General features: G+C 40.0%; 1 protein-coding gene across 3 annotated transcripts in view; it reads left to right on the forward strand.

The window, feature by feature from the left end:
* The window catches only part of CTCF (CCCTC-binding factor), a 40,009-nt gene that overhangs the window by 13,297 nt on the left and 2,068 nt on the right, over positions 1-24,644 (forward strand). For all 3 annotated transcript variants that reach the window (XM_036897906.2, XM_036897908.2, XM_036897907.2), the window contains 9 exons: positions 9,728-10,517; positions 10,885-11,055; positions 13,581-13,714; positions 14,863-14,983; positions 15,562-15,711; positions 19,081-19,241; positions 19,758-19,940; positions 20,488-20,623; positions 23,851-24,012. In XM_036897906.2, coding sequence (XP_036753801.1) covers positions 9,737-10,517; positions 10,885-11,055; positions 13,581-13,714; positions 14,863-14,983; positions 15,562-15,711; positions 19,081-19,241; positions 19,758-19,940; positions 20,488-20,623; positions 23,851-24,012 — 1,999 coding nt within the window. In that variant the 5' untranslated portion in view covers positions 9,728-9,736. The remainder of the gene's footprint in view (positions 1-9,727; positions 10,518-10,884; positions 11,056-13,580; positions 13,715-14,862; positions 14,984-15,561; positions 15,712-19,080; positions 19,242-19,757; positions 19,941-20,487; positions 20,624-23,850; positions 24,013-24,644) is intronic.

Below are 24,644 nucleotides of genomic sequence, written 5' to 3' on the forward strand. Positions count from 1 at the left end.
CTAGGTGAGTGCTACGTCCACAGTACAAAGACTACTTCCGTTCTGATCACCCTGAAATAAATAGTCAGTAATAATTTTTTTGCTTCTCAGACTGAGTCATCCTCTCCACCCAGCTCCTCCCCATTCTGAATTGTAGTCTGCAACTGTCTTGGTACTTGTTTACAGCTATTAATGGTCCTGATACTTTGCTTTGATGTATCTTAAGCTCTAAGATAAGATGGTGGTATGTATATTTTCAGGAATAGCAGAGTAAAGTGGTTACTTCATTTAACGTTTTAAACCTAACTTTTGTTCCAGGAGGGTGAATAATTTGTATTCCTTTTTGTCTAGTGTCATGCATCTAATAAAAGTCATTTAACTTTTCCTTTCATTCTCAGGAGAAACTAATCACTTATTTTTAATTTTTTTGTTTGCTTCCCTTTGTCATAATGACATTTAATGTTCTCTACAGTCAATACCAGCTAGGTTTTTCAGTCTCCTAGGTAAAAACACTCTTCTAATTTGAAGATCTAGAAAAGAGAAATAAAAAGTATCTCCTCCCTTCTCTGCCTTCTGATGCTATCTGATAGTTTGAGCAGTCTGAAGGGGAGTTGTTAGATGACATTCATGTTAGACCATTTCAGAATTGCTGTGGCTTATGGAAGCTCGTGGGAACTTGGGGTACTATTTCTTGCCAGGAGTATAGATAATCTTCTAATCGGCTCCAGGGTTTTTTGTCCCTTGTAAACGATAGTATATTAAACAAAAAGTCATGGTTTTATTTATAAAATAGACTCCTGGAAGTCATTCTTTTCTACTGTCTTACTCTCAGTACTCATGTCTTATTCTTAGTACATGTATATTTTATAATAACTTACCTCTCCAAATGACTAAACTCTGCATTGGCGAGTATAAAAGGTTTTTTTGGTTGTTCCCTTTGGGAAATAACTGACGCATTTGCAATACAGCCATATAATCAAGCGATAAATTGCTAAGTCTTCAAAAGTTGCTGTATTCACAGTTAGCTTTTATTTTTATGTAGCAGGATTTAAAAAATCTAACCTATAATTGTGTCACTAGGACTTGTTTTTCTACTTAAGAAATGACACAAATGTAGCAATAAGGAAATAAATTCATATATTAAGCTTCCACTTGGAAAAATAAAACATTGTTTATATGCTTTGGTCCCTTCCTGCTCTTGTCATTTGCAGGAAACTTTGTTGTTGTTACCATTAATCTACAATTACATGAAGAACATTATGTTTACTAGGCTCCCCTCTTCACCAAGTCCCCCCTACAAACCCCATTACAGTCACTGTCCGTCAGCGTAGTAAGATGCTGTAGAATCACTACTTGTCTTCTCTGTGTTGCACAGCCCTCCCCATGCCCCCCCCACATTATACATGCTAATTATAATGCCCCCTTTCTTTTCCCCCCGCCCTTATCCCTCCCTTCCCACCCATCCTCCCCAGTCCTTTCCCTTTGGTAACTGTTAGTCCATTCTTGGGTTCAGTGATTCCATTTGCAGGAAACTTTTATACATGTTTCATATAATAGTGGCATCGATATGAGTGCCCACTGTTTACCTGACATGGTTTTGAATTCATTGCCATAGGAGATACTTAGTAAAAGGCATATAGTTCCTGCCTTGGACAAGCTAATAGTCTGGAGAAAAGACACAGACGTAGAACCGTGCACTATAGTGAAAACAAAAGAAACTTGAGGTCAGTCTGTACAGTCAAGGTTGAGAAGGTTTGATTTATGGGATAACTTGAGCTGGGAAGGGGATAAGACAGTAGGCACTTATATGGAAGATGCCCCAAAGATGAGGTTGGATGGATGGAAAGGATGACAACGAATTGTACAGAACTCTGGGAGCAAAGTGGAAGAGTTTGGAGTTGATTCAGTGAACTTCAACCATCCTGAGTTTTTGTGCTTCATCTGGACTGCAAAATCCTGGACAGACTAATAAGAAAAGCCAGCCTGGGAGGCTGTTGTTTCTTTCTGGCTCTTTTTTCTTTCTTTCCTGGATTTGGTTAGTCACCAGACTCTGTGAGCTGGTTGCTACCTTCATCCTACAGAAATCAAGTTTATCAGATAAGTCATTTTTGTGGGGTGAAAGGTTTGTGATTAGAATTCTAGGAAACTGAAAGGTCATATATTGGTTCTGCTGACATGTATTCACTGCCTTCTGGGGTGGCTTGTAAGGAGATGGAGGAGCACAATAGCCAGGCTCTATGAGTACATTGTTTTATTTAAAATCTTCATGGCAGCCTATGAAGTGGATACAATTTTTATCTGTTTTGTGAAAAAGAAACGGAGACACAGAAAGGCAGCATAACATATCACTCCACATAACACTGCTAGTAACTAGAAGAACCAGAATTGGGATGTTGGAGTACAGGTCTCTGGCTGGAGAGTCTAAGCTCTCCTGAACTTTTAGGAATACTTCATTCTGTTTCTTCTGCCTTACTGTCTGTTTTTTTTTTTTTCTTTTAAATGGAATGAGCATTTTCCTCATGTTAAGTATTAAACTTGATTTTTAAATGTCTGTGTGATAGTACATCTTGTGGATGTATCATCATTTACCAGGTTTAACTATTTCCCTATGGCTGTATACATTTAGGCTGTTTATAATTACTCACTTTGATTAAAATAACCTTATAATATAATCTTGGTATTTATCTCTGATTATTTCTGGGCATAAAGTCTGAAGTGGAATGACTAGATCACATTTTGAATATTTCAAAAATTCTTGATTCATATCACCAGTTACCTTGATTTCACTGTACCATGACTAACATTGGGAATTATTCTTTAAAACAGCCCTAGTAGTTTAAATGCTGTCACATTATGTTCATTTGCATTTCTTTTACTGTTGAGGAGATTGTTTTCTTTTTTTTTCACCTGCCATTTGCTTTTCTTTGAGTCATCTTTTTGTGTACTTTGACCAGTTTTCTCTTTGTGTTCATCTTTTTCTTACCAATTTTTACCCTTGCTTATATCATAAGGATGTCAATCTTTTGTCATATATGCTACAAATACTTTTTCTTACTGACCATTTTAGTCTTGTTCAATATATGTATGTCATCTGTAAGGTTTTTTTAAGGTGATCAAAATTTTAATCATTTCCTTTGGTTTCTCCTGTTATATATATGTCTAAGCACAAAGATAGAGGCTACTGTACTCTGTTGTTTTTTCCAGGTTGGTTTTGGTTTTGGGTTTTGGTTTGGTTAATGTTTCTTTATCTCCTATGGCAACAGTATATTCCAGATTGATTAAAGATGTAACTCAGTATTTTCCAAACGCTTGAAGTTTTTCAGCGCCTTTTATGACATAATCCTCTCTTCCCCACTAATTTAAAATTACAACTTTTTACACGCTTGGGGTTATTTCTGGATTCTCTTTTCTGTTTACATTGACTCTCATAGTGACAGTAATACACTATGTTAATGTGGCTTCATTATATGTTAATCTTTGGAAATGGAAGATTGCCTTCATTTTTCAGAAATTTTACTGCTATCCTCAATGTCTTGTTTATTTTTCAGAAAGATTTTGAAAATTTCTTCAAGTGAAGTAGAAAGGAAACACTTTACAATGTTTGGCCTTCCTGATTGTGGATAATGGTAGTAGTGTCCCTAGTTAGTGGGGTCTTCTATGCCTTGTGGAACACTTGTAATCTTCAAATATTTCTACAAATTTTGAGTTGAAGTTATTTTAATGTTTGTTAAGAACTGTTGCTACCTTCATCCTACAGAAATTAAGTAGTTATCAGATAAGTCATTTTATTTTTTTTATTTTTTATTGTTAAGGTATCATTGGTATAGACTCTTACGAAGGTTTCACATGAAAAACAGTGTGGTTACTACATTCACCCATGTTATTAAATCCCCCCCATACCACATTGCAGTCACTGTCCTTCAGTGTGGTAAGATACCAGAGTCACTACTAGTCTTCTCTGTCCTACACTGTCTTTCCCGTGACTCACACACACACCATGTGTACTAATCATAATACCTCTCAGTCCCCTTCTCCCTCCCCAACCACTCACCCTCCCCCACCCCTCCTTTTTGGTAACCGCTAGTCACTTCTTGGAGTCTTGTGAGTTTGCTGCTGTTTTGTTCCTTCAGTTTTGCTTCGTTGTTATACTCTACAAATGAGGGAAATCATTTGGTATTTGTCTTTCTCTGTCTGACTTAGTTCACTGAGCATAATATCCTCCAGCTCCATCCATGTTGCTGCAAATGGTAGGATTTGTTTCTTTTTTATGGCTGAATAGTATTCCATTGTGTATATGTACCACATCTTCTTTATCCTTTCATCTGTTGATGGACACTAGGTTGCTTACGTATCTTGGCTATTGTAAATAGTGCTGCAATAAACATAGGGATGCATATGTCTTTTTGAATTTGAGAAGTTGTATTCTTTGGGAAATTCCTAGGAGTGGAATTCCTGGGTCAAATGGTATTTCTATTTTGAGTTTTTTGAGGAACCTCCATATTGCTTTCCATAATGATTTGAACTAGTTTACGTTCCAACCAGCAGTGTAGGAGGGTTCCCCTTTCTCCGCATCCTCGCCAGCATTTGTTGTTCCTAGTCTTTTTGATGTTGGCCTTTCTAAGTGGTGTGAGGTGATATCTCATTGTGGTTTTAATTTGCATTTCCCTGATAATTAGCAATGTGGAGCATCTTTTTCATATGTCTGTTGGCCATCTGAACTTCTTTGGAGAATTGTCTGTTCATATCCTCTGCCCATTTTTTAATCAGGTTATTTGCTTTTTGGGTGTTGAGGTGTGTGAGTTTTTGGTATATATTTTGGGTGTTAACCCCTTGTTGGATATGTCATTTACAGATACATTCTCAGAGAAGTCATTTTTGTGGGGAAACTTTATCTAAGGTTTGTGATTAGAATTCTGGGAAACCAAAAGGTCATATATTGGCTCAGCTAACATGTATTCTTTGCTTTCTGGGGTGGCCTGTAAGGAGACAGTAGTCAGACACTGCATGCAATGCTTTATTTAATCCTTCTCACAGCCTCTAAAGTGGATACCATCCTTTATTTTTACATTTAATTTAATGCATTCCTATATATTCTATATTTTCTTTCTGTGTTTCTATAATTAGAATATTTCTATATATTTTCCTGTATTTTCTGTGTATTGGATATATATGTATATATAATTTCAAGTATATTTATAGCTTAACTTGTTCCACAAAAAAATTTGAAGAAATGTATAGAAAATACATTTTATAAATGATATAAAATCAAAACCCTAGAAAGTAAAAATTAGAATAGAAAGTTATTATTACATAGTTTGAGAGGAAAAAAAATTGATCAAGGTGTGGCCAGCTAAAAAAAGTGGTAACACAGTCATGTTACATAGGTCTTAACAGTGAAAGAAAAAAAATTCCTTAGTTGAAGAAAAGCTTTTGGAAGCACGTAATTCCAAATGAAAATTTTCTTTCTCTCATGTATCGTTTAGCGTAAGCCAGTGGCATAATGCCAAAACAAAACTTGGTGAAAGCAGTTCTGTAGGGGATAAGACCATGTGACCCATATATGCCCAGCTTTCTGACAGTCTCGCATAATTCTGGGATAAAGCCTAGAATAAAATGCTGAGTTCCACAGAGAGGTCAAGTCAGATAAGGACAGAAAAGTTTCCTTTGGATTTAGGAATTAAGGGCCATTGCAGGCCTCAAGCAGTTCAATACAGCATTGGGGGACAGAAACCAAACTGGTGAAGCAAGGACTGCAAGAGAAATAAAGAAGTAGAGACACCTAGTGTGGAGTTGATTATGGAACATATAGAGGTGGTGGGTGCTAAATTGTCAAGGGAGTTAAAGGGAGTTTTAAGATGGGAAAGATCTGAGCAACATAGAGCTGGCAGAGAAGAGGCTGAAGCATGAGAGGGAGGGCTGATTCTGCAAGCACCGCAAGGATGCAGGCCAGGCTGGTGGTGTCCACAAAAAGACTGACCAGAAAAATCCACAAAAATTTTGACAAGACCTAGAAAGCATGGCTGACTCAGAGACAGAGAATGAGTTAGTGAGAACATGTCTCTCTCTCTCTCTCTCTCTCTCTCTCTCTCTCTCTCTCTTTCAAGCTAAGAGAAACATGGAAGCAGGAGGCAGAGCCGAATGGGCACACCTCAGGGGCCTTTGTGTTAGAGGCCAGGACTCTGCATCCTCCCACTTGACCAGTCAGCAGGGCCAGGAAGTGCTCGGGCCAGTTTTTCTCTCTTCCAGCCCCAGTACCCCCAGGTGTCAGGATCACTCTGCCTTACTGTTTCTAAGCTTTACTTTTTTCACCAAGAGGAGAGAATAATACAGGAAGGATCTGGTCTTCAGAGGACTGACTGCTCTTCCAAGCCCATTCAGTTGGTTAGTAATGGATTAGAGACTAGAGTCAGGTTTCTTTATATCCCATCCAGTGCTGTTTAGTTAAAGGTGATAGCCAAACGTCCAGATAGAAATCCTTTACACAGTGACCCTGGGGATTGCATACATGGACTTGAAAGACCTCTGTATTGAGACAGCTGAAGTAAAAAGGCTAATGAATGGAGTGGTTACAGAGAAAGGATGTGCTCATAGGGGCTGTTGGAGAAGCTCTCCAGAGACAGGGAAAGAGACTAAGAAAGGCAGGAGCCAAGGGGGAAAAGAGACTTGTGAAGGAGGAATATGAACTTCATATTGTCAAATGCCAGAGAAACTGAGGTTGAGAGCAAGGGGAAGACTTTTAGGTTGGCTGCTGTAGTTCTTGATGAGTGGTGCTTGTGGATCAAGAGGAACCACAAAGGGCTAAGGAGGGAGCCGAGTCCTTTTTAGTAAGGACAGGTTCATAAAATAAGAGAGCAAAGCCATATACAAGTGTTTGCAAATTATATGTGTAATATGATCTCATCTATATAAAAAATACATATCTATAAGGGGAAGTAAAACACCACTAGAGTACTCATGATTATTTTTAGGTATAGGAGTTATGAATAACTTTTTTTTTTTTAGTTTTTTATGTGCTTCATTTTTAAGATTTATCTAAATAAGCGAATATACTTTGATAACCTGAAAAAAGATTTGTGTCCCAGAAGTAAATGTAAACCCATTTTTAGTGGCATAGGTCCACAAAAAGATTTGACAGAACCTAGGAAGTATGGCTGACTGAAGTAAGGAGAGAGGCAGAGAATATGAGTGTGAGTGTGCGTGTGTGTGTCTAGAGCTAAGAGAAACAGTGAAAGCAGGAGGCAGAGCCGAATCCATAGAGGAAGGGAGGAGATGGATCAGAACTGCTAACAGAGTGACCCAGCTAGGAGGGCACCATCCCCAGGGAGTGGAGAGAGTGCCCTGGTGTACAGCCTATTAGGTTAGTTATTGATTCAGAAGAGAGACTCCCTTCTCTAGGAGGAAGTTAGGTAAAGGGATCCAACTGCTTGAGGGGATGCACTGAGATTTCTAAGCAGTATGTGAGAGAGGCTGGTGACTTGCTACTTTGTGTTTGATTTTTCTTTGTAAGAATAGAAACTACTACTTTTAAGACTCTGAGTGGAGGCTGATGATCATGGACATTATGACATGTGTTTTTTACAGTGAGAGAAAACACTGTCAGCTCAACTCCCTGGCAACACAATTAGTTTCAATTTGTACTCCTTTATACCAATTCTTTTTCTACCTGGTTTATAATTCTGTGGCTTCTAGGTTAGACTTGATTATTTACAAACAATTTCTAATAATATTTTAGGTTCTCAAATTCACAATAGAGATGAGATGGATTTTCTGTATTCTTCAAATTGTTATATACTATAGAACCCCATGGAATGTAGAGATTAAATGTTTTCCTCCACCAATTTTAATACTGAAGCTATCTAAATAGCCCAGGATTATGTGGTGAGTCTCTGGCAGGGCTAGCATTACCATTTATAGCTGATACGTTTTTGTTCTTTGTCCTTGGATACTTTAACCAAGAATGTCACTAAGGTGGGTGGGGCTTTCTCTGTGTTCCCTAACTCTGTCTTTTCGAGTTACCCTCATCTTTGTTGGGATACTAATTTCGTGACCTCATGGCCTGGAAAACTTTTTTTAAAATGTGTGAAGGATAATGGTATAAAGTAGGCCATACTTTTGGGTAACAAAGGTATAAAACTATGCTGTTCAATGCAGTAGCCCTAAAGCCACATGTCAGTGTGACTAGTTCACATTGGTTTGTAGGGTTCTCTAAACCTACCTGTTTTACCTTGAACTGCTATACCTATTCTGTCCCTTATCTTAGACAATAACTCCTAGAATGCAGGACCAGGCCTTTAGGCCTTGCCCATCCCTCTGTAGTCTAAGTGCCTTGCAGGTGGTCCTGGCTTAAAGGAGCCTTCTCTGACTGCTAGCATGGATAGTGTTAAGGTACCCAGACAGAGAATTGGAGAAAATTCTCTAATAGCAGTAGCAAAAGCTTTGTTTGAGACTAGGGCAAGAATATAAAACACTTTACATTTTAATTTTGAATTCACCCTGTATGTACTTGTGGTTTTTGTTCAGTTAAATTATTGTTGTGAATTAGATGAATGTTATTCTTAGGTAACATAACTGAGTACTCATAAGACTCAAGAGCCAGAAACCATGAATTAGCGGTTTTTTTGTTTTCCTACTATATATTCGGTTAGCATTTATTTAAGTACTTACTAACTTCTTACTAACCTAGGCATAGAATGCTCAAGAGTAAAAACTACTCGTTATATGTGGCTGCTGTCCTCAAGGAGTTCATGGTCTCACTGAGAAGAGAAATACATGACTGTCAAGTGGGTGCTACAACACGGTGGGGGGAGATAGTGCTGTGTGGGGTAGCTACAAGCAGGGCCATCAGATTCTGGATCCAAGTTCTGATTTTGGCTCCCAAAAAACAGTGGCAATGAAAAAAAGCTAATGTAAAATTTAGCTAAAAACAGCAAGGCCCTCTGCCAGTGTTTTAATAAATGGATGTAGGAAATGTCCAAGATTTAAACTAGTTTTGTTAATAATTCTTTAATATCAAATAATCCAGAGTTGAATCCAGTTGTCTCATGTCATGATTTTGTTGATTTGAATCAGGATCCAGAGAAAATTTGTTATGTTGTGAGTGATTGCTGCATCTCTTAAGTTTCTGATGTCTGTATCAGGGTTTCTCTACCTCAGCACTGTTAACATTTGGGGCCTGGTAATTCTTTTTTGTGGAGGACTGACCTGTGCATAGCAGGACATTTAGTAACATCTCTGGCCACTACCCACCAAAGGCTAGTAGCACACCCACCCCAGTAGTGACAACCAGAAATGTCTCCAGGCCTTGCCAAATGTCCACTAAGCAGAGTCACCCCAGGTTGAGAGCAACCACTGTGTAGATTTTTCTCCCTCTGTCTTTCCCATGTTTTTTTCTAGTGATTTATTTGCAAGAACCTGGGTAGTTACCCTGTAGTTTCCTTCAATCTGGATTTCACTAATTTCATCTCTACAGTGTAATTTAAAATCCTCTGTCACCAATTTCATGTTAATTGGTAGTTGAATCTAGAGACTTGGTTAGTTTCAGATTTTTATTGTTTTGTTTGACAAGACTGTTTGATAGATGGTGTTTTTGTTCTTGCATCAGGAGGCACATGATACCAGTTGTGTCTTTTTGTAGTATTAACCATGAATACCTATTTTATTCATCAGGGGTCTTTTTTGTTTTAAAATATGTATATTTTTGTTTAGACAAACTATTTTACATAACAATCTGTGTTCTTCCTTAATAAAGGAAGGGGAAATGGAAGGTGAGGCAGTTGAAGCCATTGTGGAGGAGTCTGAAACTTTCATTAAAGGAAAGGAGAGAAAGACTTACCAGAGACGCCGGGAAGGGGGCCAGGAAGAGGATGCTTGCCACCTACCCCAGAACCAGACTGATGGGGGTGAGGTGGTTCAGGATGTCAACAGCAGTGTACAGATGGTGATGATGGAACAACTGGATCCTACTCTTCTTCAGATGAAGACTGAAGTAATGGAGGGTACAGTCGCTCCAGAAGCAGAGGCTGCTGTGGACGATACCCAGATCATAACCTTGCAGGTTGTAAATATGGAGGAACAGCCCATAAACATAGGAGAACTTCAGCTTGTTCAAGTACCAGTTCCCGTGACTGTACCTGTTGCTACCACTTCAGTAGAAGAACTTCAGGGGGCTTATGAAAATGAAGTGTCTAAAGAGGGCCTTGCAGAAAGCGAACCCATGATATGTCACACCTTACCTTTGCCTGAAGGGTTTCAAGTGGTGAAAGTGGGGGCCAATGGAGAGGTGGAGACCCTAGAGCAAGGGGAACTCCCCCCTCAGGAGGATCCTAGTTGGCAAAAAGACCCAGACTATCAGCCACCAGCCAAAAAAACAAAGAAAACCAAAAAGAGCAAACTGCGTTACACAGAGGAGGGCAAAGATGTGGATGTATCTGTCTACGATTTTGAGGAAGAGCAGCAGGAGGGTCTCCTGTCGGAGGTTAATGCAGAGAAAGTGGTTGGTAACATGAAGCCTCCAAAACCAACAAAAATTAAAAAGAAAGGTAAAATGAATTTACCCGTTATACTCTCATAAAACCATTTTGGGTTTAAAGCATATGAAAGTTAATTTTTAAATCATTTTATGCCAAATGGCTTTTCTTTTTTTTTTTTTTGGATCATGAGGTGGGTAGCAGTCTTTTTAACCAGCCTAAAAGTTTCTCCAGATTGAGTACTTTTAAGTCCTGAAGAGAAAGAAGTAAATCTATTAGTGGCATGAGATAATCATGGTTTAACATGTCTTAGATTGGGTTTAGTTATGAAAGGCTGAAAAATAAGTATTTTAGTAAAAATTTAAGGTTCGGTTAAGGTTAGGATTAATCTGAACACTTTGAAACCCTACAACAAGTAAGTGTTTTATTTTGCATATAGGTGTAAAGAAGACATTCCAGTGTGAACTTTGCAGTTACACGTGTCCACGGCGTTCAAATTTGGATCGTCACATGAAAAGTCACACTGATGAGAGACCACATAAGTGCCATCTCTGTGGCAGGGCGTTCAGAACAGTCACCCTCCTGAGGAATCACCTCAACACACACACAGGTGCTGGATAGGAGTGCTGGGGGCCAAAGCATAGCAAATATTAAAACTTGGGTTTTATGTCATCCCAACTGGTTCCCACAGGAAGTTAAAGAAGGAAGATTTTTATTCTTAAGGTGCCCTTTTTGTAATCTTGATTTATTGTAAGCAGGTGGACTTAATTACAGGCAATGTAAAGAAAATTTAATGGACTAATATAAAGATTGTGATCCAGGAAAAGATTATCTATGGTAGTTAACCTGTAATATTTCCTGAAGACATCACCAGTGTGTTGCTAAGGTTTTAACAGTAACAAAAAATGACCCCAAAAGTTCCATGCTGCAATTACCAGGCATTTTGAGGAAGAACATTCATTTCAATTGAACATTGAGGAACATGTATAAAAACCATGGTTTCTGGTTGTTTCACCTCAAGGAAGGTAATTCATATCTCAGAATGGAAAGTTTAAGGCACCATTCTAGCAGTCCAAACATTTATTCACTTGCACTTTTTTCCGTACATACTTTAATATTCCAGTATTAGCTTCAGGCTCTCTTCTGGGCTCATTATACCTTCGGTGTTGGCACTTGATTGCAAGTGCCAGTAGAAACCTCTCTCCCAGTTCTTCATGCACAATAGCTTTCCTCTATCCATATTCTCCACTTTTTATATGATGATTTTTGTTTTGGGTTTTACATGCTGGCTGTCCAATGAGCATGATCAAGTGGGGGTTGGCCTGTAAGCAGTATGCTCTGCATTAGTATATTCTTTACTGATGTGACATGGTCATTTTTCACCACTTCCCTACTTTCTATTCAGACATGTGATAATGTATTGTATTTGGTAGTTTGAAGACACTAAGGGGCATACGACTAGACAAAAGCAGCTGGCCCCATGATAGTCCTTCCTAAGATGGGAGTGCCTTGATGCGGGCAGCATGTGTCCCAATCTAGTCCTCAACTTTAAATGTAAGTTCAGTCTGGTTACTCAGAGCTGATTTGGCAGGAGTAATTCATATACTAAACTAGACCATCAGGGGTCAGATGTATATCAGAAAATGACTTTATGGTGAGGAATGCACCTTTTCATTTTCTAGCTACAGTTGTATCGTATTCCAGGAGATGCCCTTTCCTATGTCAAGATGCTATAACAATTGAAGGGTGACTTGGTGAGCGTGGACATGGTGACCTTGAGCCCAGTGAAATCCCTGTCCCACAGCAGTGTCCATTTCTTTCCTAATTGCCATGTTTATGGCTGCCAGGGGCAGGCCTCCTTGAGTCCCCTAGTAGTACTGGGTAAACATTGGGAAGCCTTGGTTTTCAGCTTACCTTGTCTATACAGAAGTGGATGCTGCTTTTCTTCTCTTGTTAATTATTGTTTTACTTACCTGTTTGTACCACCAGACTATACATTTTTCACAGACCAGAGCTCTGTCCTTCACTCCTACAATCCTCAGTGGTGTTAATGAAGCCCATTGAGCAAATGAACATTCCTTGGGATGTTTTAGTTACTGTCATACTCCCAGTCACAGTTCCCGCTCCCGGATTCTCTCTGCCTCTGACAGAATCATTTCAGTAGATGGTTGGTCTCATTCATTACGTTGTGATTCTTCTGAGAGGTAGCCTTCCATTGGTTTTGGTGTTTGGGATTACCATGCTGTCACCCTTTACCTGTATCCCACAATCACAGGTAGTCCCTAGTTTCCAAATAATAGTCCATGGAAGTAGCACTCTGTTCTGCTGTCAGCTTTATTTCCTTATTATCGCTAGTACCTGGGTATATTTCCAGTGCAGTATTCAGAATATAAAACAGCTAGAGAAGATCCACTAATCAGTTATGTTGTGGGGCTACTATTTGAGGACTTGTTTGAAATGTAAAGGGCTTACTGGTTTGTTAAAATGTTTAAATATTACATGAATTGGTACTCAGATCACAGAGTAATAGACATGGATGTTTGAGAGTGATCTGTTTAAATCACATAAAAGGCAATACTACTTTGTAAAGCCTTGGATAAATATCTAGAATTCCTTATCAAAACAAATTTATACAGAAAACAAGCTATTGTGTTTGTATTTTTTTCAAAAGGAAAAAAATGTGTCAATATGGGTGGCCCAACAGCCCAATGTTTATAGTCATAAAACAGTAAAATTTGATGTGCAAAAGGATCTCGAGTTAAATATATTCATTTGTGACCTGTACTTGACAAAACATTAAAGTTTAAAAAACTGTTCTGTACTTTTTAACAAGGGTGTTTCTATTAATTTTTCATCTATAGTGACCAGAATACTCACAAAATAGGGATTAATTAAAGACAACATACTGAGATGAATAATTCAGAGAAACTGAACATGTCTCATGTTTCTAATATTCTGGGGTTAGTGTTGTAAAGTCAGCCAGGCCTTCCCACACTTTTGAAGCTACTCTCAAGCTAGTGCAGCGTTGATGAGATGACCAGGGTTCAACCCATGTAGCAGTTCTCCCTCACACATTGAACTCTGTTATTAACTATACCCTTGATCTTGTATTCTGTTATACCCTCCTTTCGCTAGGTACTCGTCCTCATAAGTGCCCAGACTGTGACATGGCCTTTGTGACTAGTGGAGAACTGGTGCGGCATCGTCGTTACAAACACACCCATGAGAAGCCATTTAAGTGTTCCATGTGCGATTATGCCAGCGTAGAAGTGAGTGTTCAGCTTCTTGTTGGTTCCTCTCTTAAGACCATAATTCTAGTATGAGGATATTAACTACCCATACTGATTTAAGATAAGATAGAAAATCTTGCTAGATTATTAACATTCCCACTATCCCCAACACCAAAAATTCCTTAGGAATGAACTTAACAAAAAATATCTGATACCTATGTGAAAAGTTCCTAGACTTTTCCAAAGTCTGTTAATAAGTGAAGAGACATAAAAAGTTGATTCTGAATTTTAACTGGAAGAATAAATGTGAATGATTGGCTAAGAAAATTTTGAGAAAAGAATGAGGGGCTTGTGGTATTGGATGTTGTAAAACTTACAGTAAATGAAGACACTGTGACATTAGAGCAAGAATAAACAGATACCTCACTGGGACAGAATACATCTTTGTGCATATGTGATAAGAGGGCAGATCTTGGAAAGAGAATTTTTCAGTAATGCTATTGGGACCATGTTTAACCACTGAGTGAAAATTTGCCAGGTAGCACTTAAAAGTGCAGGGGTTATTTTATTTTTGTTAAAATAGGAAACACTTTAAAACTGGAAATGAAGCAGTAATGAGTGGTTAAGCACTTCTTAGAAGCAAGTTTGAAAGTCACTGTTTTGTTGGATAGGTGGCCAGCAGGAGACAAAAAAATGTAGTCACCAGTGGGGAAGGTAAATGATAGGCCCCTAAGCATGGCCTGTCTGGGAGGCACTAGTGATAGTAAGAGAGGCCAAGGGGAATTAAAGTGTGTGCTTATTAACTTGGATTTGAAATTTGGAAGAAAATTGATTCATAGATAAGCATGGATTATTTTAAAACTATTATGGAAAATTGCAAACATGCATAGAAATAAGTGGAATAGTATATCACCCCTGTGTACCTATAACACCCAACTTAAATAGTTACTAATAACCACCCTTGAACTCATCTGTGCCCTTATCCACTGACCCTCTTCTCTTAGATTATGATATGGATTTAAGAAACAAAAAATTAGAAATGATGAAAAGAAATACTACCTTTTAACTTTTTTCTGTATTCTGAACTTTAGTGCCCAAAAGCTAAACTTTTATGCCCAACCTGCAGTGCTCACGTTACAGTCCAGGTTAACAGAAACTTAAGAGGTTTGATTGCTTTCATATTTCAGGTCAGCAAATTAAAACGTCACATTCGCTCTCATACTGGAGAGCGCCCGTTCCAGTGCAGCTTGTGCAGTTATGCCAGCAGGGACACATACAAGCTGAAAAGGCACATGCGCACCCATTCAGGTAGGACTGCTTCCCTCCTTGTGTTAGTAATGAGCTGGTTTTCAGTGGATCCCATGGGGCCCTGTGAGCCACCACATGCCCCTATTGCTCATCTGAATGGAAATTGGCATGAAGGTATATAATTGATAGTGCTTCTCTGGCAGATCTTCTGAATTCATTGTTCTGAATATAGTTTGTGAGAAGGACAGCTTTTACTGTTAGAAGTCTTGGGTAGATGGCCTAACCCAACTCATGCAGTTTTCCTAAGTACTGTCTTTTCCTAAAAAGAAAAACTTATAGATCCCCCTGTCATCCCATCCACTCTCCTCCAAAGGTAAGCATGGCTCTAAGAACTCTTCTTTCTCATGTGAATGACTCTGGCAGAGCCGGCTGAGCAGACATGGTGACGGCAGTTTAGGAGTTGTTTGCCATCACCAAAGATCAGCATGAATCGGGCAGCGGGCCTGAGCCTCGGCCTTCCTGAGTAGCACCTGCAGATTCTCTGTGGCCTAGCATATCTGCCACCTAACTTACCCACTGGTTAAATGATAATATTTATTCATTTCATCTAATTTGTTCATTCTATATTTTCTTTTAAGGGGAGAAACCTTATGAATGTTACATTTGTCATGCACGGTTTACCCAAAGTGGTACCATGAAGATGCACATTTTACAAAAGCACACAGAAAATGTGGCCAAATTTCACTGTCCCCACTGTGACACTGTCATAGCCCGAAAAAGTGATTTGGGTAAGTAAATTAACTCGTGGCAAATGAAAAAATATTTTGAAGGATTTGTGAAAATAGGAAGATCATAAGTAACTTCTTTTCCTGACTTATATGTTTTCTGTATGTGAATGTCCTACCACTTAATAAAAGCCGTTGTTTAACTGCTGTTTTTCTCTATCCCTTCTTTCTCTTACTGCAGTCAGGCCACAAGATTCTTCCCTGAATATAGGTCATCTATAAGTTAACAGGAGCTATAATGAGAGGAAACAGTATACCTTTAATTAGTTACCTTCATTGGTAACTTCCAAATAGGGAAGTGACATGGTTATGATTCAAACTAAGGTCAGGCAACTTCAGTTTTTTCAGAATGTCTGTACTTTCTCTAGGTAATTGGACTGTTTTATTGGTTTGGTGATAACTACATGTCTGTGCATAATTAAGCTAGAGTTTATGTAGAGGCAAAGTTCAGCAGTAGAAATTTTAGTCTGACCAAACTTTTTTTTTTTTTTCATAACTTGTTTTCTTAAAGTTACGGTTACCTGGATTTCTCCTTTGTTTTTCTTCTTTAAAAAAGGCAAAAAATATTGCCCCAGTTTGTTCTCTGTTCAAAATGCATTGCTCCCTGAATATTATAAACACTTTTACATTTAGATAAATTGCTATACTTTACAAATTATCTCTTAACTTTTTACTTTTTTACTCGTTTGATCTTCACAACACCCATACTAAGTCACTGAGGCACATGTATTCTAGCTTTATAGATGATAAACCTGAGGCTCAGATAGGCGTCTTGACCAGAGCCACATAACAGCTTATGAGTAGCAAAACTGGTTTGGAGTCCTCTCTGGTGCTCTAGAGCTATTTCCCACACTGGGGATATGTAAGCACCCACCTGGTCATACCAGGAGCGTACTGAGCCACAGCATAAACACAGCCTGCCTTGCCGCAACACTGGTTTCACTCAAAAGGTTTTGAGTAAAATTATGCAATTAAGTTGGTGTCTGAAAAATTGTTTATATTAATAATGACCACGTTGAGCAAAATGCAGGCAAACATTTTTAAGATGAAATCATGAATTTGAAGTAAAGGACTTTGTGCTCCACTTAAGACCCCTGGGTCACATGTTCATCTTACTCTGCCATTAAGAGTTCTTTGTTAGAAAGATTTAAGAGGCACTTAAATGAAAGAGTATTACTGTTCTTTTCATATAGAAATTAAAGTTAAACTAAATCTCTGGCCATGTGTGTGAACTTTGAGACCACTGTCTGGATTATTCACTTTTTTAAAATTATTCACTTTCTTGATGCAGATACCTTTGGTGTTTTATACTTGGCATAATTCCTCTTGGACGCTACATAATGAGCTCTTTATGAGGCCCTTAATGAGCAGCTATCATGTAATAGTTATCTCCAGAAACCAATCCCAAAGAAATTTATGTTACTCTTAAAATCAGAACTGATTTCACTCTAATATGCAGTGATTAAAATTCATCACTTTGTGACACAAGAAAGCAGGGACTTTGGAAACAACCTGTTAGATTCAGGATTCACCTCCAAATACTTAGTGTGCTAATTCTCTTTGTTTCTCAACTGATACGTAGGAATAATACCCACCTTCCAGGATGCTAAGTATTTAGTAAGAAAAATATCTTTTATTGGTTGATCTCTATCTGAAGACCAGAAGGAGAAAGTTGAGGCCTAAAAATTACTTGAAATAATATATTGGTATATAAAAGGCCTTCATGTAATGAACATGTGTAGAGAGTAAAAAGTGAGAGCCATCCCATTCTCTTACCTCATTTCCATTCCCCAGAATTGGCCCTCTTTAAGTTTAATGTGAGTATCACCTTGATTGAAGCAGATTGGTAGTACCATAAATTCATGACCTCAAATGTAGCCAAGCTCTTTGTGCTCCTGGGCAGTTGAGCTATTTGTTCTTGTCAGGTGTCTTCCCGTTCTCCTCAGTGAGTTTGTTCATTCATTCATTCCACAGTGCTGGGGTGCCTGCTGTGTGGGGGGTACTATACTGAGATATGGAATTGGGTAAATCACTCCTACTTTCTTTAAACCTCTCATCTTCCTCCCCTTTTCTTTCTGCCTTTCTGGTCTCAGTAAGTGACCTCTTTTCCTACTTCAGAAAAAAATAAAGGCAACAGAAATCTCCCCAAATTTATACGGGTATAAAGCCACCTATATCTGCAGTCTTCCTCTCTTTCCCCATCTGCTGCTAGAGTTGGCATCACTCTTGTCTGTGGCCTGTCCCTTTTCCTTGATCCCACTCTCCTGTCTTGGCAGCTTTCACACACTGTCACATACTGCTTCTTTACCTTCCTCTTCACTTTCTTACTCCTTGATCTCTCCCCTCAACTCCATACATGCTTACATCTCTGTGCTTATCTCCTTCCCAGCCTGCCCCCATGAAGAGTTACAGCCCTCACAGTCTTCCCTTCCTTCGCTCCTAATTTCCCTCTCCTCCTGCTTACCCCCATCACTGTAAAGTGACTCTTGCTAAGATCACTAATAACCCCACATTGTTGAATGTAGAGACCATTTCACTGCCCATCTCCTTTGATCTCTTAGCAGTTTTCATAGTGGGCCGCCTCCTTAAAACACTTGGGCTTTTGTGGCACTACATTCTGTTGGCTTTCTTACTTCTCTATTTCTTCTCAACGTTTTTTTTTTAACCCTTTTTCTTCTCACTGGCCTTAACTGTTAGATTCTTAAAGTAATACACACACTCTTCTTTTTCATTCTTTACTTTTTCCTTGGTGATTTCATCAGCTCCATTGGTCTCTCTCAAATACTAACAACTCCTAAATTTATGGCCCTACTCCAGTTCTTTCCCTTTGAGTTAGGTTTATATAACCACCCATCTATCCCTTGGCATTCCTATCCCTACTTTGGTCTCATTGATATTCCAAATTCAGTATGTCCAAAACTGAAGGCCTAAAATTCCTCTGCCCCCTCTCCCCAAAAGCAAACCCACATAGCTTGGACTTCAGTCCTCCATCACTATCCCTTGTCTCAGTAAATGGCCCCGGTCTACTCAGTTTTCCAAGCCAGAAACCTGAGATACTCACCTTCCTCTTCTTCACTCTATGGGTCCCAAATCCTGTTGATTCAACTTCCTGGATCTCTCTCTCTCATTCAGCCCTTTCCCTTCCTTCCATATCCATTACCCTCGCCCTTGTCTGAGTCACCATCTTCTCAACTGTCCTGTTTCAGCAGTTTAACTGGTCTCACCGTGTCTGTTGTTATTCCTTCTTTTAATTCATTTTCCGCACAGCAGCCAGGGTAATCATCTTAAGAAGCAGAAAGAAATGCATTGTTAACATGTTGAGATACTTGCTTGTGTTTTCACAGGGTAGCCTGGTTTGTCTTCTCCTTTCAGGTGTCCACTTGCGAAAGCAGCATTCCTATATCGAGCAAGGCAAGAAATGCCGATACTGCGATGCGGTGTTTCATGAGCGGTATGCCCTCATCCAGCATCAGAAGTCACACAAGAATGAGAAGCGGTTTAAGTGTGACCAGTGTGATTACGCCTGCAGACAGGTAGAGACCTTCGTAGTTAGAAAGCAGTGAATGCCCCATTGGTGTCCGGTTTTATCAAAGGGTTTTTATATACCTTGAACAGTAGCCATTTTTCATAGTGGTCTTTTCAAACTGATTTATGAGGAATGTCACCAAAGGTCCTGTTGCTCGCTTATATCATCTCAGTCTCCAGCTGATGTCACAGCTTACCTCTCCTCCCCCTCTGGCAGACTGCTGGCTTCTCTCTCAAAACTGTGGGAATTAAGTCCAGAACTTGAGAGAAGGGAAAGTTCTGGTCCTAGGGCTTGCTGCTTGGAAGTGCCCTGAAGCAGCAACCCAGCAGGAGCAAGCATACCTGGGCTAGGATTTATGGAAGCAGGTTTGCACCCAGTAAATATAACTTTATCCTCTGGACATGCTGTTTTGAGGATCGATCCTTAGGAGAGAAAGGCCTGTCAGCCACATGCACACAGATGGTGGCTGGGGTAGCAGCCTTCTGACAGGCTCTGGCCCTTCCCCTGCCCCACTCTCTTTCAGGAGAGGCACATGATCATGCACAAGCGTACCCACACTGGGGAGAAGCCTTATGCCTGCAGCCACTGCGACAAGACCTTCCGTCAGAAACAGCTCCTTGACATGCACTTCAAACGCTATCATGACCCCAACTTTGTCCCTGCGGCCTTCGTGTGTTCTAAGTGTGGGAAAACATTTACACGCCGGGTAAGAGTCAGAACTTTAGTTTCTCTGTTACGGTTCTTAATACTGTATTCTTGATCTTCCACTGCGAAGCAGGCAGTTCTTCTACTGAGGTTATAAACAGGTGTGCTGTAATTTGGAAAAGGCCAGTCATCCCCACTTCAGGTTTTCTGTCCACGTGTGAATCCTTCTGCTGAAGGGGAACCTCAGGATCTTTGAATATCTGTCCTGGATCTTCCTTTGGGGCTTATCGGTCAGGCCTCACAGGACAGGAAGCTGATCTGCTCTTCCCCTGCTCCTCCTGTCTGCAAGCCGTTAAGCCCTGTGCTCAGAGGACCCAGCCTCTTCTGAAGAACCCTCCTTTCTCCTGTGCCCCTTCCTCCCTCTTCTCTGCCTCCAGATGTAAGACCATTTCCCCTGAATGAGGAGAGCATGTTCAGGACATGCTTAGCAGATACTAGAACATCCAGTATGGATACCCCAAATGTTTATTTTATTAAACTAAAAGAACTTCCAGTTCTCATCTTAACTTTTTTAGTAAAGTGAAAGAGGGTTTTGTTCCTTTTGTTAGAATACCATGGCAAGACATGCTGATAACTGTGCTGGTCCAGATGGTGTAGAAGGGGAGAACGGAGGAGAAACCAAGAAGAGTAAACGGGGAAGGAAAAGAAAGATGCGGTCGAAAAAAGAAGACTCCTCTGACAGTGGTAAGGGGCTTGTTTCTTAGAGTTATACATGGCGGATTTTAGTGCCCAGTTTCCAGGATATTTATGTTTGAATATGCTGGGACACACATAGGCCAGTCGCTCTTCTTTTAATGTGTGTCTATATTTATAACAGTAGTTAATTTGTTCCTGGGGAAGATTTTCTTTTCTTTCTTTTTCTAATGGCATCCCACTGCTTGATAGTATCTTTTATATTATGTGCAGTTAAAGCCGATGCAAAAATAACATCTTAGTTTACTCAGATTGGTGATATTCTAAGGCCAGCAGAGTTTCTTTTCTATATTCATAACTTTTACATTTAGGAAGCTGGTCTAGATGAAGAAGGTTGCTTAAGCATCTTGACCAACTTCTGGTTTGACTGCCTGTCAGCCTAGCGTTGAGAGATATGTTGATCAAATCCATGAAGGTCAGCCTTTCTCTTCCTACATTAATCTCTCCATTTATAATTTAAAACTTCGCTTATTTTCCTACCATTGATGCTCTTTGGGTTGTTTTTGCCTTTCTTGTCATGAGTTGCAGACGGAAAGTATGCTTTAAGGTGCTAGACTCATAAAGAGGAAGGGAGAAGCAAGAGTGTTGGTGGCGTAGGAGTCTCACATTTGCTTATAACTTGTTTCAAAGCTTTTGGTTCTATAATGTGGATACTTGGGCTACTGGCACTGAGTTGAGAAGGCACATCTGTGACTATTGTTTAAGCTTTTTACAGAAGAGGATGTAGAGGGGTTTTGTTTTGGGGAATGCGCTTCCCAGAAGCTCATCAGACTGGAGAGGTTATAGATGGGGCCTTATGTAATTCTAAATCTTCCTTGTTTTGTCATCTTCATTGCTTGTTACAGAAATAGTGGAAAGGAAATTAAATTCTTGAAAATAAAATGTATAGCGAACTTCAGTCACTGTATTGGTTTTATTATAAAACTTGCTCATGAAAAGACTAGATTTTTTTATATTTAGATCTTTTATTTTTTGTTAATTTTAACAAAGTCTTCACTTTCCTATTCAGAATTTTAACCTTTTTAGGGAGAATATCCACTCGGTAAGCATAAGAGTAATTTATTTTCCTGCATTTTTTAGCGGAAACTCTATTTTAAGCATTATCTTCTTCAGTCACCAGGTTTTAAGTAAATGCCTCCTTTACAATGTTGTTTTGCTTAATTTTATAAAAGCACACCACTCTCTGCTGAGACTCTTTGTGGGATCCCTTTGTTTTGGCTAAGAAATTAATGGTGGCCGGTTGGGAGGTACCAAGGACTGCCCAGAAGGCCCCAAACACCCCCAGAGAGCCACAGATGACCTTAAGCTTGAGGGTCCCCATAGTCCCTCGAGTTGCAGGGCCTTCTCCTGCTGCAGATGCTGCCTTGCCCCTGTCCTTCTCATGGCCCCCACCTGCTCACTTGTGTGGCTCATGGCTCATCCGCCAGCAAGGCCGGCTTTGCTCCCTGATTGTACTGTGCCAGAAGTGTCTTCCAGATACTTCCTAATACGTTAGTACAGTTCCTGCTCTTGTCTTCTACTGGTTGAAGAGCACAGTTTGGTTCTGGGCTTCATACCCAGTATCTCTTTATCTTCTCCGAGAAGACTGAGCTTTCCATCCCACTGCTGACAAAGGCCGCGCAGTGATACTCACCCCCTCCAGGAAGTTCTGCCTTTTGGATATCCACAGGGAGTGACCCCTGCAGACTCTAGCTATTTTCAAGGCTTTCTGCCAAAATCTTGCCAAGCCAATAAGCCTTTGACCCTGTTAACCTTCTTTGTGTGCTCTTTCCCCCATTTCTAACTGAATGTTTAGTTTTCTAGGCATTGAGCCAACTTAGGCAACAGGGGACTTGAATAAATTCGACAGGGAAAGCATCTTGTTCTTGACACACTGCCACATACCAGTATGGTCCCTGCATTTTTCACTTAGGATTTTGGTCAATTGAGAAATAAGGCATTTTGTCCTGTAGATCAGGCATTTACCCACAGATTTCTAAATTTAAACATTTGGTTCCAGAGAAGGAGACTGTGCATCACCTGTGTTGCTTGAAGGAGGGCAGAGAGGGTACATTTTGTGCCATGGCCGTGGGGGGAGCGAGCCCCAAGAGCTCTTTGGCTGTCTCCAATGTGGGTAGCAGAATAGCTCCCAACTGAGAGGTTTGAATTCCACCTGCTGGGGTTAAGCTGTGCCTTACAAGTCACTTAGCTTCTCACTTTTTCTATAAAATGGGGGTAATATTCTTCTTATTAAATGAGGTAATGAAACCTAAATGGAATAATGGAGAATTTTTAAATTGTGTTGTGCAATGTAAGTAATAGCTGTGCTTTTCTGTAGTAGAGTGTAAGTTACAGAGTAGGAAGATATGTTACCTCAGTCCTTCTGATCCTCAAATCACTAGGAAGTAGGTTGGAAGTGCTTGAAAGATTATGCAAGGGAACTGAGATACAGGTGGTCATTGTCCGAGGTCACACACCCACTAAGAGATCTGGGACTCAGTGCCATGTTATCAGGCTCCTTGTCATATTCCTTCTACAACAGGCCACTCTCCTTTCCTGGGATTATGGTATTAGGGAGGAGGTAAGGCAGTGACCCATAGGGTCTGGTATAGCTGGGAATTAAGCCCAAAACTTGGTCTTAGAAAACTCATCGGTTATAATCCTAGAAGAACTCTGGCTGCTTATCCTAGTGAACAGGGCGTCACAGTGTATCAAGAACTTCTGTTTTGCTCACACACACCACATGCGTGCACACATGCACCCCTTCTGCCCACTTTGAGACAAATAGGACCATGTTTTCAAGGGTATCTCTCAGGTTTAGTGCCCTGCTTTACCTTCCTTATAAAATAGGTAGAAGGAATATTGTTTCATTTTCAACTTAAACACTCTTTGTGAGTTTGTTTTACATATCTGACATAAGATCGAGTTGCCTCTTAAGAATTTGAAATTCAGCATTCTGATGTCTGAAGCTATAAGAAAAAAGTAATCCGTATAAAATATGTATAATAGTTGATTTACATATTTACTAGTTGATTTACATATTCTGCCACAATACCAGTGTACTCTTAATGCTGATAGCAGAAATTCCAACAAAAGCATTTTTAAATAGGCTTTTAATAATGAAAATAAAGACATAACTAAACTTCACAGAATACATGATCATTTGTGTGTGGTTTTTTTCTCCCATCACTCTTCTCCTTGCCCGGTGCACCACCTGTTCTTCCTGATTTCATGAGAAGAAAACGCTGAGCCAGACCTAGATGACAATGACGATGAGGAGGAGCCTCCTGTGGAAATTGAACCCGAGCCAGAGCCTCAGCCCGTGACCCCAGCCCCACCACCTGCCAAGAAGCGGAGAGGACGCCCCCCCGGCAGAACCAACCAGCCTAAACAGACCCAGCGTAAGTTACTTGCCTCAGCTCCATGGGCTGGCGTCCTATCCTAGCAGGTGTGGGAACCAGACGGGTCCTTGTTTTTCTGGGGAGATGGGAACTAAGCCACAAGAACAAGTCAAGGTCATGCCAGGAACCAAACTCTCAGGAAGCGATTTCTGAATTTTTATGGGGGAACATCTGAGAAGGTCTGTTATGTTTCAACAAGAGAAAGTCCAGAGTAGAAGGGTACTTATATTCTACAAGATGGGGGCTGTTAATGTGGGAGGTTTTACAGAACAACCAAAGTCACAGGCATCTGGCAGAATTGATATGGTCATGAATGTAACAGAGCCAAACTTTAAAGGTAGAAGGGAAAAGCAATTTCTGTGCTGAGATTATCCCTGCTAAGAAACACAGGCCTAGGGATTCACTGCTGACCTTGTAGTTCACGCAGGACCCAGAGGAGGTGTTCACCCTCACCCTCCACCACACACCACATAGGACCCCAGGCAGCAGTCCTCTGCTGGACGTGGCCTTTGTGACGGCAGGCTCTGGGGACTCAGGCCTCTCTCTCCCCTACTTCCTCTGCATCTCCTGAAAGCTGGAGGGGTTCTTCTGTTTTGTTTTCTTTCCTTTAACAGATTCTGGGTTTAATGCAG

Source organism: Manis pentadactyla, chromosome 15 (genome assembly GCF_030020395.1).
Source record: "Manis pentadactyla isolate mManPen7 chromosome 15, mManPen7.hap1, whole genome shotgun sequence".
Taxonomy (NCBI): Eukaryota; Metazoa; Chordata; class Mammalia; order Pholidota; family Manidae; genus Manis; species Manis pentadactyla.